This window comes from Sinocyclocheilus anshuiensis, unplaced genomic scaffold (genome assembly GCF_001515605.1).
Source record: "Sinocyclocheilus anshuiensis isolate Anshui unplaced genomic scaffold, SAMN03320099.WGS_v1.1 scaffold572, whole genome shotgun sequence".
In the NCBI taxonomy this organism is placed as follows: Eukaryota; Metazoa; Chordata; class Actinopteri; order Cypriniformes; family Cyprinidae; genus Sinocyclocheilus; species Sinocyclocheilus anshuiensis.
This window is the reverse complement of record NW_015555778.1, coordinates 1,401,782-1,415,839: the sequence shown is the minus strand read 5'-3', so window position 1 is coordinate 1,415,839 and position 14,058 is coordinate 1,401,782. Positions and strand designations below refer to the sequence as shown.

The 14,058-nt window shown below is 36.8% G+C and overlaps 3 protein-coding genes and 1 pseudogene across 3 annotated transcripts in view; 3 read left to right on the top strand and 1 right to left on the bottom strand.

Annotated features, from left to right (window-relative positions):
- The window catches only part of LOC107674541 (golgin subfamily A member 6-like protein 2), a 3,948-nt gene extending 3,696 nt beyond the window's left edge, over positions 1–252 (top strand). Inside the window, exon 7 of the mRNA XM_016468529.1 lies at positions 74–252. The gene's annotated coding sequence lies outside the window, so the exon portion shown is untranslated. The remainder of the gene's footprint in view (positions 1–73) is intronic.
- A 1,107-nt stretch (positions 253–1,359) lies between these two features.
- On the top strand, positions 1,360–4,425 carry LOC107674518 (UPF0669 protein C6orf120 homolog). Its single transcript, XM_016468501.1, has 2 exons — positions 1,360–1,464; positions 3,309–4,425. Exon 2 carries the CDS (start codon positions 3,342–3,344, stop codon positions 3,906–3,908), a length of 567 nt encoding a protein of 188 aa, XP_016323987.1. The 5' UTR covers positions 1,360–1,464; positions 3,309–3,341; the 3' UTR covers positions 3,909–4,425.
- Positions 4,426–4,946: 521 nt separating this feature from the next.
- Positions 4,947–8,683, top strand: LOC107674571 (39S ribosomal protein L4, mitochondrial-like; annotated as a pseudogene).
- A 7-nt stretch (positions 8,684–8,690) lies between these two features.
- LOC107674570 (hydrolethalus syndrome protein 1 homolog) lies at positions 8,691–14,011 on the bottom strand. The gene is made up of 12 exons (XM_016468584.1): positions 13,897–14,011; positions 13,569–13,668; positions 12,979–13,095; positions 12,803–12,876; positions 12,475–12,716; positions 12,324–12,379; positions 9,620–9,780; positions 9,497–9,542; positions 9,337–9,400; positions 9,153–9,234; positions 9,020–9,046; positions 8,691–8,929 (listed from the first exon to the last, which is right to left on the bottom strand). Exons 2-12 carry the CDS (start codon positions 13,666–13,668, stop codon positions 8,798–8,800), a joined length of 1,101 nt encoding a protein of 366 aa, XP_016324070.1. The 5' UTR covers positions 13,897–14,011; the 3' UTR covers positions 8,691–8,797.
- Between the last annotated feature and the right edge of the window lie 47 nt (positions 14,012–14,058).

Below are 14,058 nucleotides of genomic sequence, written 5' to 3'. Positions count from 1 at the left end.
AAGTCACCCCACGGCAATGTGTGATAAAATGCAACTGATGGTGAATCACTTTTTTTTTTTTTTTTTTCTCCAGATTCGGAAACATCTTCAGCTTGTGAGAGCTATAGTTGATGAGCGAAAGTTCAACGTTATGACAACAGCAAGTCAAACTAAAGAGGATGACAAGTAGCAGAGAGTATAAGATCCAAGCTCTGGTGATGTTTATGTACTGAAAACAGCCAGATATGCCTTTAAGCTAAATAAAAATCATCATCTGACCACCCTTATATATATATATATATATATATATATATATATATAATTATTTGTTTATTTTTTATTTTTTTCATAAAAAATAAATCATTAGGTCCATTAGAGGTTTCGTTGCTGGAAAAATAAAATAAATGCAATGTAAATTAAATGTAAAATAAATAAATACAGACAACATTTTGACATTTAATTTAGTTTAACTTGATGTACTAAAACAACTAAAACTGAAATAGAAATGAATAAAAACTACAGATATATTTTTTTAAACAAAAATGACAAAAACAACAAAATTACTAAAACTTTAATTCAAATTAATGTAAAAGCAGACACTATATTAAAATAAAATAATTTGAAATATTGACAAAAGCTATAATAGCATTTCAATGGTACTAAAATAACTGCATAATGCTCTCAAGTTTCTCCATTTTATTATTGTTATTATTATTTTGTTCTGTTAAGCATCTCCCTTTTATTTTTATTATTCTTTTTCATCTGTTTCCTTTAATTGGTGTATGTTTTTAATTGTGTGTGTATATTGATGCTTTGGCAACTTTGTGTGAAAACCAATCATGCTTATAAGGCACTTTGAAAACTCAAAATTCTTGAGGTATTGTCACTCCTGTGGCTTTCTGAAGGAATAAAACACTTTGCACATATTCACTTATTTAATTGAACTATTAACTATATGTAACACTGTTCATTTATTGAATTCTACTAATAATGTCTGAATGTCTGCATGCAAATACCACTGGAGAATTCTTTTTTTTTGTGAGAAAAAGGAAAGGAAAGGAAAATCCAACAAAACAACAAGAAAGAGACAAAAATCATAGCAAAGGATAAATAAAACTAGAAACAACAAAGCCCAAGATCTGCCCAGGGTCATGAAACAAAAGAGAGAAAAATGTTATGACAATAATAAAAACAAGTAATAAACAAAATAATACATATCGAAAGGAGAAAATAAGATTATTACAGTAATTCTGATTTTTTTTTTCTGAAACATCATAAACAATTTCACTACATTGACATTTCTATCGCATGCGGTGATCTGCTGTGTCCGCTGCTGTCCTCCTGACCGACAGAGGGCGCACATGCGCGTTATAATGCCATCAGGTCCCAGAGCGTCAAGTAGTCAACTCAACACCTGTAACAGCTAATTCAAAACATAACGACGCCAGCTCTCCTTTCCCATGGAGTATTTTTGACAATGCACCGGTAACTCAAAATAATTCATATTTGTCAACATATCAAAGGACCTGCGTTAATTACGAATATTTATTTTGTTTCAGTGTCATAAAAATGACTGGTCTGTTAGCCAGCTAGCTAAATAGCTCACTTATTCTTTTGTGCAAGCTTCGTGTTATAGTACATCGCACTGTGCAAATAATTGTGTAGGGTATCCTATATTTCAGAAATTAGTCAACTAGCTAGCTGCTAAGTCTGCCTGTTTTTAACAGCGCTGTTATATTCAAATACACATTTGAACGTCATATTTACATTTTCACTTTCGACTGTTTGCTTATGCAACAAAAGCTTTATTTTCTTGGGACGATCTACTTTAGGACTGCGAAGAAGTCTTAATGCGCTGTTCGGTTAAAGTATGTAAAGAACCGGTTTCCCTGGCTGGACTGACGGTGCGTGACCATGGCCTTTGGCTGTGTGTGTGTGTGGCTGCTTGAAAATAGCGACAGAGATATTTTTAACAGCCTGCTGTCAGATATGTGACTTGTGTCAAATGGTGTCGTTTCATAGTTATGTAAGGTTTAGATTCAGAATGCCTGGCCGTAATGTCACAGAAAACACAGCACTCCAAGTAACGTTACTGGGGGAAAAAAAAGTGTAGGAACAAATAGGACTCAAGATAATTTAACAAGATAATATAAAGAAACATTAAGTAACACATTAAATAAAAAGTGACATTTTGAAGTAGGAAACCATATTTATTTATTATTATTATTTTTTACAATTTGTTTCAGTCTAGTCTCATATCAGGTCCAGGTCCCAGTTGTTGAAAAATCTGAATAAGAGTAATCTGGTTTTGGAAATTCAATGATTTGCTGTTCAGGAACAGGTAATCTGTTTTATTTTTCTGCTGTTTTTTAAAGCAAAAACCTGATCCAGATAATAAACTTTTCCAAATTACCAAATCCGGATTACCAGTGCTATAATTGTAGATGTAGGTATGTATATAAACAACAAGAGGTAGAATAATAAACACAGGGTCACTTTGTGTTTTTCATTTTCAGGTTTTTTTAAAGAAAATTAGGCTTCTTGGAACTGTAAACGGTTAACCCTAATGCTGTGCTGAAAATCCTTTACCATGTAAACATCTCATTATGCTGTATGTCACCAAATCTTGGGTTCAGTCTTTTTGTCAACTTCTTTTCATTCGATTAGCACAGGTTTTGTATTTATTTTTAAAACTGGCCTCATTGGTCTGAGCTGTTGCACCTCCATTTTTGAGTGAAGGAAAGAAAACATTATTTGTGGATGATTTTGGCAATGTTCTCTCAAAAACTAAGGTTCATAAACTCATTACTGCACAATCAGTGAGACCTACGATCAATCAGTTCCAAAAATTGTTAAATGTTTTTTTTTTTTTGAGAAGTTGTAATACACTGTGTGAGTAAAGTTAGTAGGTTTTAAAATCCAATGTGATAACATTAACTAGCATTTTTGGGGTGGGGGCTGGGATCCTCTCCGGGTCAAAATGACTGGAACACAGCATAAAAAAACAAATCTAGTGCAAAATATAAATGTGTGTATACACCATGTAGCTAATACTAATGTTCGTTAACCAATTTAAAGTTTTGTTACATTTTATTCCATCCATGAATCCACCCTTCTGATGCAATCAGGATAATCCAGATTTTTTTGTGTCTCAATACTTCTAAAATGTTTTGAGCAACATTATACGATAGTGAAGGTTTAATTAGATTTCAGCACCTTTTTTTTCCAACCCATTACCAAGATTTGATCCAATCCAAATGCCGAAATCCAATTTATTTGGAATATTATGGTCGCGACGATACTGAAATAATCTATTTTTGTGATTGCAGGGAGGTTACAGATGTAGCTGGGGTCTGGCAGCTATGACCATGGTGCTGTGCTGGGGTGGTTTGTTGGTGTTGGCGGCCCTATCCCGGGCCCTGGGCACTCTGCAGCATTCAGAGGAGCCTTCTATGCCAGATGAATGGGTCCTGCTTCATGTCGTGCAAGGCCACATTGGGGCAGGAAACTACAGCTACCTGCGTCTCAACCACGAAGGACGCATTATCCTGTACATGCAAAGCCTTAAGGGAGATGCAGATATCTATGTCTCTGACAAGACGCTGCGGCCAAACTTTGATACCTACAAGCTTCAGTCTACCACCTGTGGCCAGGATGTGGTGATCGTCCCGGGGGATTTTGTTAGGCCTGTTGGAATTGGAATCTACGGACATCCATCCTACATGGAGAGTGAGTTTGAGATGAGGGTGTTTTACGACCAGATGGCACATACAGAAGAGGAAGTTGAGAAAAACTCTTATTCCTCAGATGAGACTCCTGGACAGTCTCAACACTCTCAGGGCCCTGAGGACGGGATGGAAGAAGAGGAATCAATCCTCTGGACTATTCTAATTGGGATTCTTAAGATCATACTTGAAATTTTGTTTTGATTTTGATGTTCCAGCTGCCAACATAACACATTTGCCACAATTAAAAATGTTTCTAATTTAGAACAAATCAGCAGTTTTTTTTTTTTGTTTGTTTTTTAGTTTTGGCAAAGAACTAGAAATACTTTGCCTGGGGTTTTGTTTAAATCTTGAGTTGCACCATCACCACTCTATAGAGAATATGTTCATTTCTTCTCAAATTTGAATATGCAAATTATACATTTGTTTGTCAAATTAGATGGCATATAAGCACAATTGATTGCACTGATTGATATGTCAAACACAAATTCTCTTATATTTTATTGATGGAGTTTAAAAAATCTTTTGTGTGGTGCATTTGTTTGTCTTTTACTGACCTGGGGATGTGAATTCTAAGTTTTAAACTGCACTATGCAATCACACAAATCACCTTGTTACGAAGGTTGTAGGCTGTGCCTATTGTGAAGACAAGAGTCTGTTGACTAATAAGCCGCAAAGACTTTTCTGCACCTGTAGTTGTATGATACAAATAAAACCACTTATTTTTGAAAATTGCTGTGTCCAGCATTACTTAGAATTGTTCAACTTTTTTTTATTGTGCAAATAACAAGGTGGGGTTTCCATTACCAAAATTGCTGTGCTTGGTTACTGTGTTAATATGGTATGGTATTTTATGAATACTTAATTAGATACAGCTGTATTAACATTTTTAGTATTAGCGTCTCTTTTTTTTCTTCTTTTGTCTCTTAACAATTTAATAAGTGTCATTTTGAAATTGTTTTAAAACTTGAGGGATGGATATTACAGTTACAATAATGTACCTCTGTAAATACTAACAAATGACAAATTTAATGATAATAAAAATAAAACATAAAAAAAAAAAAGAATGAATACAAACATGTTATGAATAATGTTTTTTTATGTGTGGGGCCTGTTTGCATTTTAAAGATGAGCTCTTTTTATGCTTTATTTTCATCGAATGTACAATAATGTAAAATTTTTTATCTCTATATATGTTTACACATATAACATCAGAACAGCATGACATTTCACAAACAGTACAACAGCCTGACAGGGAACCCAAACATGTAAGAAGCTGAAATTATAACCGCGGTGCTCTTATTTATTTTAATTAGCCCTCATCATGTTTCGTGCTACGTTAGTGATATGTGGAAGAACGGTTGTTAAAAGGGTAAGTAGGCGCATTGGTTTTTGTATTGCGGGTAATAACCATTCAATATAGATGCGTGTGAATATGATACTGGTGGTCATGCTGGAGGAACACATTGAGGAGTTAACCCATGTATTTTCTCAAACCAGCTCATCTCATCTGTCTCTGGAGAAAACGCACTTCCATCTAATTTGCGACTTCCATCCAATCTCATTGGAGTCGGGCGACAAAGTAAGCAAAGCTTTCTTATTAAATAAGTAAATATTACTCAGCATTATTACTCTATATCTGCAACCTACCGTAGTTACAAAACTGCTGCCAGAATAAAACTGAACTTTCTATTGTGATCTATAAAGCTATTCAAACAAATGACGGATGGAGAACCTACATTATTTGTTAATATTGTCAAAGGATATGACGTATCAGTGAACTAAAGATGTGTGAACTCTTGCTGCAGAGAGGGCTTCTCCGTCGGGCTCTGATCTTCCAGTGCTTCGCAGATGTGGGGCTGTTATCCCATCTCACGTGGCACCTGTCCAGATGTGGCTTGAGTCTTTGGGAAGCTGTGACAGTGAACCTCTTGGTGTGGTTGACCTACACCCTAATGTCTTCTCGGTACCTGTCAGGTACCTGTCATTTAATTCTATGAAGTATTTTTAGGCTGGAGTTAAGTTGCAAACAAATGAATATATGGTTGTTTTTGTTAATAGGCTGGAGATTCTTCATGATGTAGAGGTCTGGCAACATAATTTCAAACGAATAGTAAGTAACTATGAGGTGTACATGATGCTTTCTGGTGTTAACTTTGCTCTTGTAATGCTCATTAGAGGAATAGTTCACCCAAAAAGGAAACTTTGCTGAAAATGTACTCATCCTCAGGTTATCCAAGATGTAGATGAGTCTGTTTCTTCATTGGAACAGATTTGGAGAAAGTTAGCATTACATCAGTTGCTCACCAGTGGATCCTCTGCAGTGAATGGGTGCCGTCAGAATGAGAGTCCAAACAGCTGATGAAAACGTCACAATAATCCACAAGTAATCTACATGAATCCAGTTCATCAGTTAACATCTTGTGAAGCGAAAAGCTGTCTGTTCGTAAGAAACAAATCCATTCACTGGAAGAAGCGTTATTTTGAATTATGGTTTTGGCAAGAATGATGGTTTAAAGTTAAAACGCTTTAATGATGGATTTGTTTATTACAGACATGCAGCTTTTAGATTCACAAGACGTTAATTGATGAACTGGAGTGGTGTGGATTACCTGTGGATTATTGTGATGTTTTCATCAGCTGTTTGGACTCTCGTTCTGACGGCACCCATTCACTGCAGATGATCCACTAGTGAGCAAGTGATGTAATGCTACATTTCCCCAAATCTGTTCCGATGAACAAACAAACTCTTCCACTTGGATAACCTGAGGATGAGTAAATTTTCTGCTAATTTTCATTGTTGAGTGAACTGTTCCTTTATGATACTGTCCCAGTCATGTTTTATAAACTTCAGTCATATTAATTGAATCATTGCATATGACAGTCATTCATAATTTGATTACTGTAGAGCCATGCAAAAGTCAAATCAAGAGCTGAAGTCAGCGGTGGAGGCAGGAAACCATGGAAACAAAAAGGAAGCGGCCGAGCACGGCATGGAAGCATTCATTCTCCAATATGGAGAGGAGGTCAAATAAAGTCTGTTGATTTGAGCTTCATCTTAAACACACAGATGTATGAAACTTATCACTGCACTCACTAAAGTACTAAACAAATGCTCCTCTTTCTCGCTCAGGAGGAGTAGCTCATGGCCCACGGGGACCAACCAGCTATTATTACATGTTGCCATGAAGGTGCAAGTGCAAGGGCTGAAAATCGCCTTAACTGCCAAACTGGCTCAGGTGAGGGGAAGTGCACTATAAAAGTTTTGCTTGGTTTGGAATGTGCTGCAGTATTAATAGTATTATGTACTATTAAAATATTTTGTAATTTTTTAATACACATTTTTTCAGTTAGATGCCACAGCATCATATCTAATTTGTAATTTTTCATCTTAAGATTTATATTTTATTTCAACTTTATTCCAATTAATGGAAATAATTTTTAATAGTTTTAGTTAAAGGTGCAATAGGTGATTGTCTTCAGAAAATTTTTTTGTTACACTGGCTGAAAGTCTCGTCACATCCCGATAGCAGTCATTAAGTTAAGTGGTCTACATGTTTTTATCTGTATTTATATATTCTGTGGAAGGCGTAGGACCAAGAAATGTTCGTCCAATCAAAACACTCGGTCCGAGCGTTTTAATTGGCTTTCCTACCTGCCTGTCAACGTATGTATTAGCATACCTCTGCACACCCGGTTCGCGCAGACAGGATACGCCATCGGCGCGTTCACGCATGCTGTGCAGACAGAGCGAGAATGGCAGACAAACATCAACAACCTGATCTTCCTTCCTGGTATTGTAGTACTTTTAAAGTTTTCTCACCGGTGAATGACACATGATGTAGCCCAGCGGTTCCCAATTCCTGTCTTCGTGGCTCCCGCTCTGCATATTTTGCATGTCTCGCTTAGTTAACACACCCGATTCAGAAAACCAGCTCGTTAGAAGTGAGCTACGTGCATGAACTGTGTTCCAATCCATATGATCCCTACACAGTGTTCATTGCTCCCTACTCTCTGAGCAGGGGAAATCTGTTGAAGTTTACTTCACTTCAGAACATTCATTCACGGATTTGCGCTGCGCAGCGTCTTCACACACATCTTCACATCCAGTTGCGAGGACTGGAATTGGGAACTGCTCTGGTATTCTGGTCTGTGAGCATATATGCGTTCAGTGGGCGTGGGGACATTCACTTTCAGTGCTAGCAGGCTAAAGTTAGCATTTTCCAATATCTCCTACTGCACCTTTAACAATAACAACACTGATACACTAGTATCAGTAAGGGCAGCAAATTGGTTTTGTTCATAAAAGTTAGATGAAATGTAAACTAAGTGAAAGTCATTATTTCTCCAGGATTACCTTCATGTCGTGGAATCACTGGAGATTCCCACTCCAGACCCCCACTACCTCCTGGACCTGGTCAAACACAGGCAGTGGGGGGATTCAGTCCTCATCGTTGATGTGTAAGCATGCAGATGTGGATGCATATGTCATTGCCAACCTGATATACATATTTGTGTCCTTAAGTAAATTCTTCTTCTTTTTTTTTTTTTGCATGCATGCATTTCAGAGATGATGAATTCCCTCAAAACATTCTTAAGGCGACTGAAGATCTGAAAACAGTGAATATCATTCCAGCCACAGGTAAACAAACTGACCACACCAAAAGTTGTAATGTGAAAGCACCCTTAACCAAATATAAGGGAATGAAACCATTGCATCAAAGCTCATTCATGATCTTAATACTGATGAGTTGTGAAAACAAACATTATATTGTTTGGTTTTTACAGGTCTAAACGTCCACAGCATGTTGAAACACGAGAGTCTGGTTCTCACTCTGGAGGCTGTAACATTTCTTGAAAAGAAGCTTCTTTGGCACGATGTGCGTTACACTCCCCTGTATCTATTCAAACTGCCATACAGTGACCTGCCATGAACACAGCACAGACTTCAAAGTATTAAAATGTTTATTTCATAAAAACAAGGATCTTGAGGTCTCATTTCACATGTACAATGAAGTAAAAATGTCAATATCATGAATAAATAATAGCATTAGACATAAATAAAAGATAAGGCATAGGTGGAAGATTCTCTGTCAGGGATAAGAGATTTTTGTTGGAATAATGCCATGTGCTAAATCATGTCGGATCTCCCATCTTAGCGCAGATCGCTTCTTCTCTGTTGGAACCACATAAGTGTTGGGGATGTATGTCTTCTGAGGTCTCCGCTATAGAGACAAGAAAAAGCACTCAGAATAAGGGAATCTAGGCAATTCTTAAAAAAAAAAAAAAAAAAAGTATGTATGTATGTAACTTTCTGGTGGAGGCTGATACATAAGTTGTTCCTGAGGATAAAAACAAGAATATATTTTTTTAATAAAATAAATCAAACTATATGTATATATGCAGCTTTTAAAGCAACTACTAAAACAAGTACATGATTTATGATACCCTAATGGCCCAGTGCAGTTCCTTCCTGCTCTTCTCTCCTGGAGGTTTAAACATCTCCCAGTCCTGCTTATACTGACAAAACCTGATAAAGGATCCAAACACATTCAGAACGCATAATGATCAGAGTCTTGAATCATTTATTTAGTTTATGAAGATTGTATATTAATACAGAAGTATGCCATACTTTGCCACTGGATCAGTTTTCTTCAAGTTCCTCGTGTGAGGATGATCAAAAACTGGCCGTATAACTGTGAAGAGAATCAGATTGTAAATGCATGCAAACTGACAACCACGGGTCAAAGAAACAGGCATGAACTGAAACTAGACATGAAAATGGGACTCACATGACTTTGGACGAGGTCGGATATCACTCTCACTGTGTGATCGTGTCTGTTGAATGGACACATTTAAGTTTAAAATTTGAAACCGTTTAAGATTGGTAAGTGTGAAAGTGTCTGTGTACTGACCATGCCTCTGATGTATTCTTGGAAAGCACTCGCGGGTTCCTCCGTCACAGAGCTGGATCTGGCAGTATAGCTTCCGGTTTCATCAGCCTCTGAGTCATACTGCACACGAGATGCACTGATCTGCATATGGTCCAAACACTCCTCCAGCTCACTAACTGTACCTACAAAACATAAGTATATGATTACACACATGCATCATCTATAATGATTTCTATTTCAAATGAATGCTGTTCCTTTAAACTTTTTATTCATCCAAAATAGTATCTTGGTTTCCAAAAAAAAAAAAAAAAAAAATTAAGCAGCATGATGATAATTGAAACATTGATAATAATAATAAAAATGTAAAAAATCAGCATATTAGAATTATTTCTCAAGGATCATGTGACACTGAAGACTGGAGTAATGATGCTAAAAAATTCAGCTTTGCCATCAAAGGAATAAATTACATTTTAAAATATATGAAAATATAAAAGTAATTTTAAATTGTAATATTTCAGAATGGTAATTTTTTTATAAAACATATTTCTAAATATTCTGAAATATATATATATATAGTAAATATGTAGAATGTAACATGCTTCTAAGCAGTATACAAATGCTCATAATTATATTTAATGCAGTACAAGCATAAAATAACCAGTAATTTCTGAAAAAATTGAAAAAAAGAGAAATGCACATCTTTCTTCTATTTCCTCCACAGCCATACCTCTAAAAACTATAAAATAAGCAAATCCCTTTAACCAGTATAACACACCAAGGCAGCCATTATAATCTCTGACTCCACTCCTTCCTCCTCTTCTTGCTGTCATCATATCCATCATCATATTGTTTCTCCTCAGGTCTCCTTTGAACTCTGCCCCTCCTGTGCCTCAAATTATATGGGTGGTCAAGACTGTCCTGCAAATCCTCCTTCTCCCAGCCATCTTTGAAATATGCCACATTTTCAGAGCCTCCGTTTCGAGTTCCAGCGTCGTTCTCTATGGGACTCTGGTGCTGGTCGGTTTGATGGTCTTGGCTTGGGATGTCAGGAGACTGATGGCCGTCATCCTCAGATCCAACATGGCTTTGATCACTACAGACGGTTACACCTTGACTACCATCCGGTGATTCTGCAGGAGCTCGTCCATCAGATGTTTCTAATACTTGATTGTCTCTGAACCACGCCAAACTGCTGTCATTCTCATAACCACGAGCATCTAAGATCGATTCATCCTCTTCTTCTAATCCACCCAGAGTACAGTCGTCTCTGTAATCCACTTCCTCTGGGTCTCCATCTTCAGGCGAGTCTGGTCTGTACGAGCCATAATGCTTGCTGCAGGGCTGCCGAGACTTTCATGAAAATCTTCAACATAGATATATTCACTTTCTTCCTCTTCACTCTCTTTTCCTTTTTCCTCCTCCTCTTCTTCAAGCTGTTTTTCCTCATCTCTGCTTTCTTCCTCCTCTTTATCTTGCCTTGTTCTTATTATCTCTATGCTATTTTCATTTTCATCATCTATGAAACATTCTCTCTCTACTTCACTTTCGTCTTCATCTGCCTAAGGATATTTCTCCTTCTCCAACTCATTCCCTTGAAGCATCTCCTTCACACTCTTCTTTTTATCACTTCCCATTAAAAAGCTTTATTTGACATCCTTACTGTCTTCTTCAGGCTTTCTCTCATGCACTCTGTTTTCGTTCTTAACAGTCCCTGTCTTCCCCCTCACTTTCCTGATCTGTCCAGAAGGAGGAAGAAGACAGAGATCCTTCATTGTCCCAGCTTTCATTTTCCCAACGGCTGTCAATAGCTTTATACATCCTGAGGTAGATGGACAGATCTCTCCTTTAGCCCTCAGTAAGAGAATGAAATTCTCTTCTGAGCCAAAGCGGATGGCTGAGAGGGAGGGGTACTGTAACTAAGAAGATTACTGGTAAGAACTTAACTGGGTTTATGCAGCTAATTGCGCCACCTGGTGTAAAGGAGGTTTCATTGCATGCAAAGACAATGCATGGCTATGTTCAGAAAAGAATTCTACCATACCATACTACATTTCAGGATATAATATGAACACTACCGTTGAAATTTTTGGAGTCAGTAAGGTTTTTTTTTTATTTTTTTTTTAAGAAATTAATACTTTTATTTAAAGAATACCGAATAACCCTTTTATTCAAAGAATCCAAAGTGTTTACATAAAAATGTTAAGCAGTAAAACTGTTTTCAACATTGATAATAATAAGAAATGTTACTTGACCACCAAATCATCATATTAGAATGATTTCTGAAGGATAATGTGACACTGAAGACTGAATAATGTAATGTAATGTAATGAAGTAATGGCTGCTGAAAAAACAGCTTTACCATCACAGGGGAAAAAATACATTTTAAAATATATTAAAAAAGAAACAGTCATTTTAATTGTAATAATATATCACAATATTACTGGTGATATGATAAAATGCAGCCTAATGATACCTTTGAATGGTAGTGTATACTTTGCACATGCAACTTTTCTGTTTACATTGAATGTCCTACAAAATTTGCTAGAATGTTCTGTAGATGACAGCATTGTGATGAGGTCTTGTAACAATAATGTAACATACTACTTTTGCATGATGCATTCTGTTTCACATTCTATGTTTTAATGGTAAGCAGTATAAACTTTATACAGCAGCATTTAGTAAGTTGTTTCTTAACATTATCATGAAACAAAACCACAGGACTTACCAGAATCTTCACTATGTGTGGACTCATCACAGACTTGAGACCGACCTTGATGCTTCCTATATATTGAGATATCAGAGAATGTTTACTGCATGGATGATGATGTTATACTCATCATCAACTATCAAATCAAGAAATTAATTTGTGTCTCTACCTTAATACTTTTCTTTTAATCACAGGCTTCAAATGAACCTGATGTTCTCTGTCATTGCTTGTCTCACTACCATCCAAAACTGAGTGAAATATTTCAGACGGTCCTTCCTCTGTCTCCAGACTGTTGGGTGCTGTGGAGGGCCGAGCCGGTCTGTGAGCAACTGAGTGCCGTGAATACGAATCATAGTAGTGATTCATACCAGAGTCTCCATGATCATCCTCATTAAATGTGGAGAAGAAAATCTAGGTATGGAAAATATGGAAAACATACATATTGTGTGCACAGTCACAAAATTATGATACGTTTTAAGGTGCATAAAAACTCATACCTCTCTCTGTTGCCCTGCTGAGCTGGAGTTGAAGAGAACGTAGTTACAACTGGGGCCGATGTTGTTCAGTTGAACTGAGGGAGAAACACAAGTTTAGCAGTAGGATGGTTAAGTGTGTTAAAAATGCTTTAGAGTCACATGAAAGTGCACCGCATGAAGCAGGAGTGTCTGCTCACCCTTTTCTTTAATAAGTGCAGGTGGACTTTTGCCGGAGCTGTTGTGAGATGTTGGAGAAGTCCACTCACTGGAGCTGTGACTCTTTGACTTTTCATGACGAATCAGCTGATCTAGATCTGATGGAGATTTATAACATGACAGCACTACGTTAAGGCAAGATATGCTCCAAACAAACAAAAAAAATGCACTGATGAGGCTGACATTTCTTCTCTTCTTCCTCAGGCGACTTAAAAAATTTGGATTGAGCTCAAAAACATTGTACAGCACATCAACTGCTATCTAACAGCACCAACACTTACATCACTGTAAGTTATAATTAAGTCTATACAAACATTACACATATGCAAGTCTCCTATGTATTCCCTGTGTATACTCATACTGTGTATATTGAGTTAAATGTGTATATTGTGCAAAATGTGTATATTGTTATTTATCCGTAACGTTATACTGTAAATTGTATTTACATCCTGCCATGACACAGAGTCTTGCACATAAGAATTTCACCGCCGGTACACTTGTGTACACGATGTGTGTCAATAAAGAGAGATTTGATTTGATAGATTTGAAACTGTTAAAAATATGATCTCGCCTCTCTTGAATTCCCGCAGTCTTTGTTTGGGAATATTTCTGTATCCGAGTGAGGCCAACTGCTGCTGGATCTCCTCCTCAGAAAAGTCTAGACTCTCCATCTTTTTATTAACAAAATAAACATATTCGATATTAGTCAAATACGTCGTATTTTCTCAAGAGAAAACATCTATCTGCTGAGTGGAAACAAATCTAAACAAGATATTTCTTTAAACTTCCTCAATGAAAGCAACGTTCATAGTGTAACGTCAGAAATAAGAAGGCTGTTAACATATAAAAAGAAGACATACGGGAAGTTTAAAGCACAATGTTTTTTCTGTTTTCCTCACCTTTAAAGGGTCAGACTTGACGGCTGTTGTCTTCAGTACCAGGACAACGGCGGCGGTTCCGTTTTCAAAATACAAAGATGCCAGAGTAAGAAAGCGCCTCAATGACTGGGTTAAAGCGCCCTCTTGTGTATGGGAGAACTCTTATGACTTTATTAACTACAC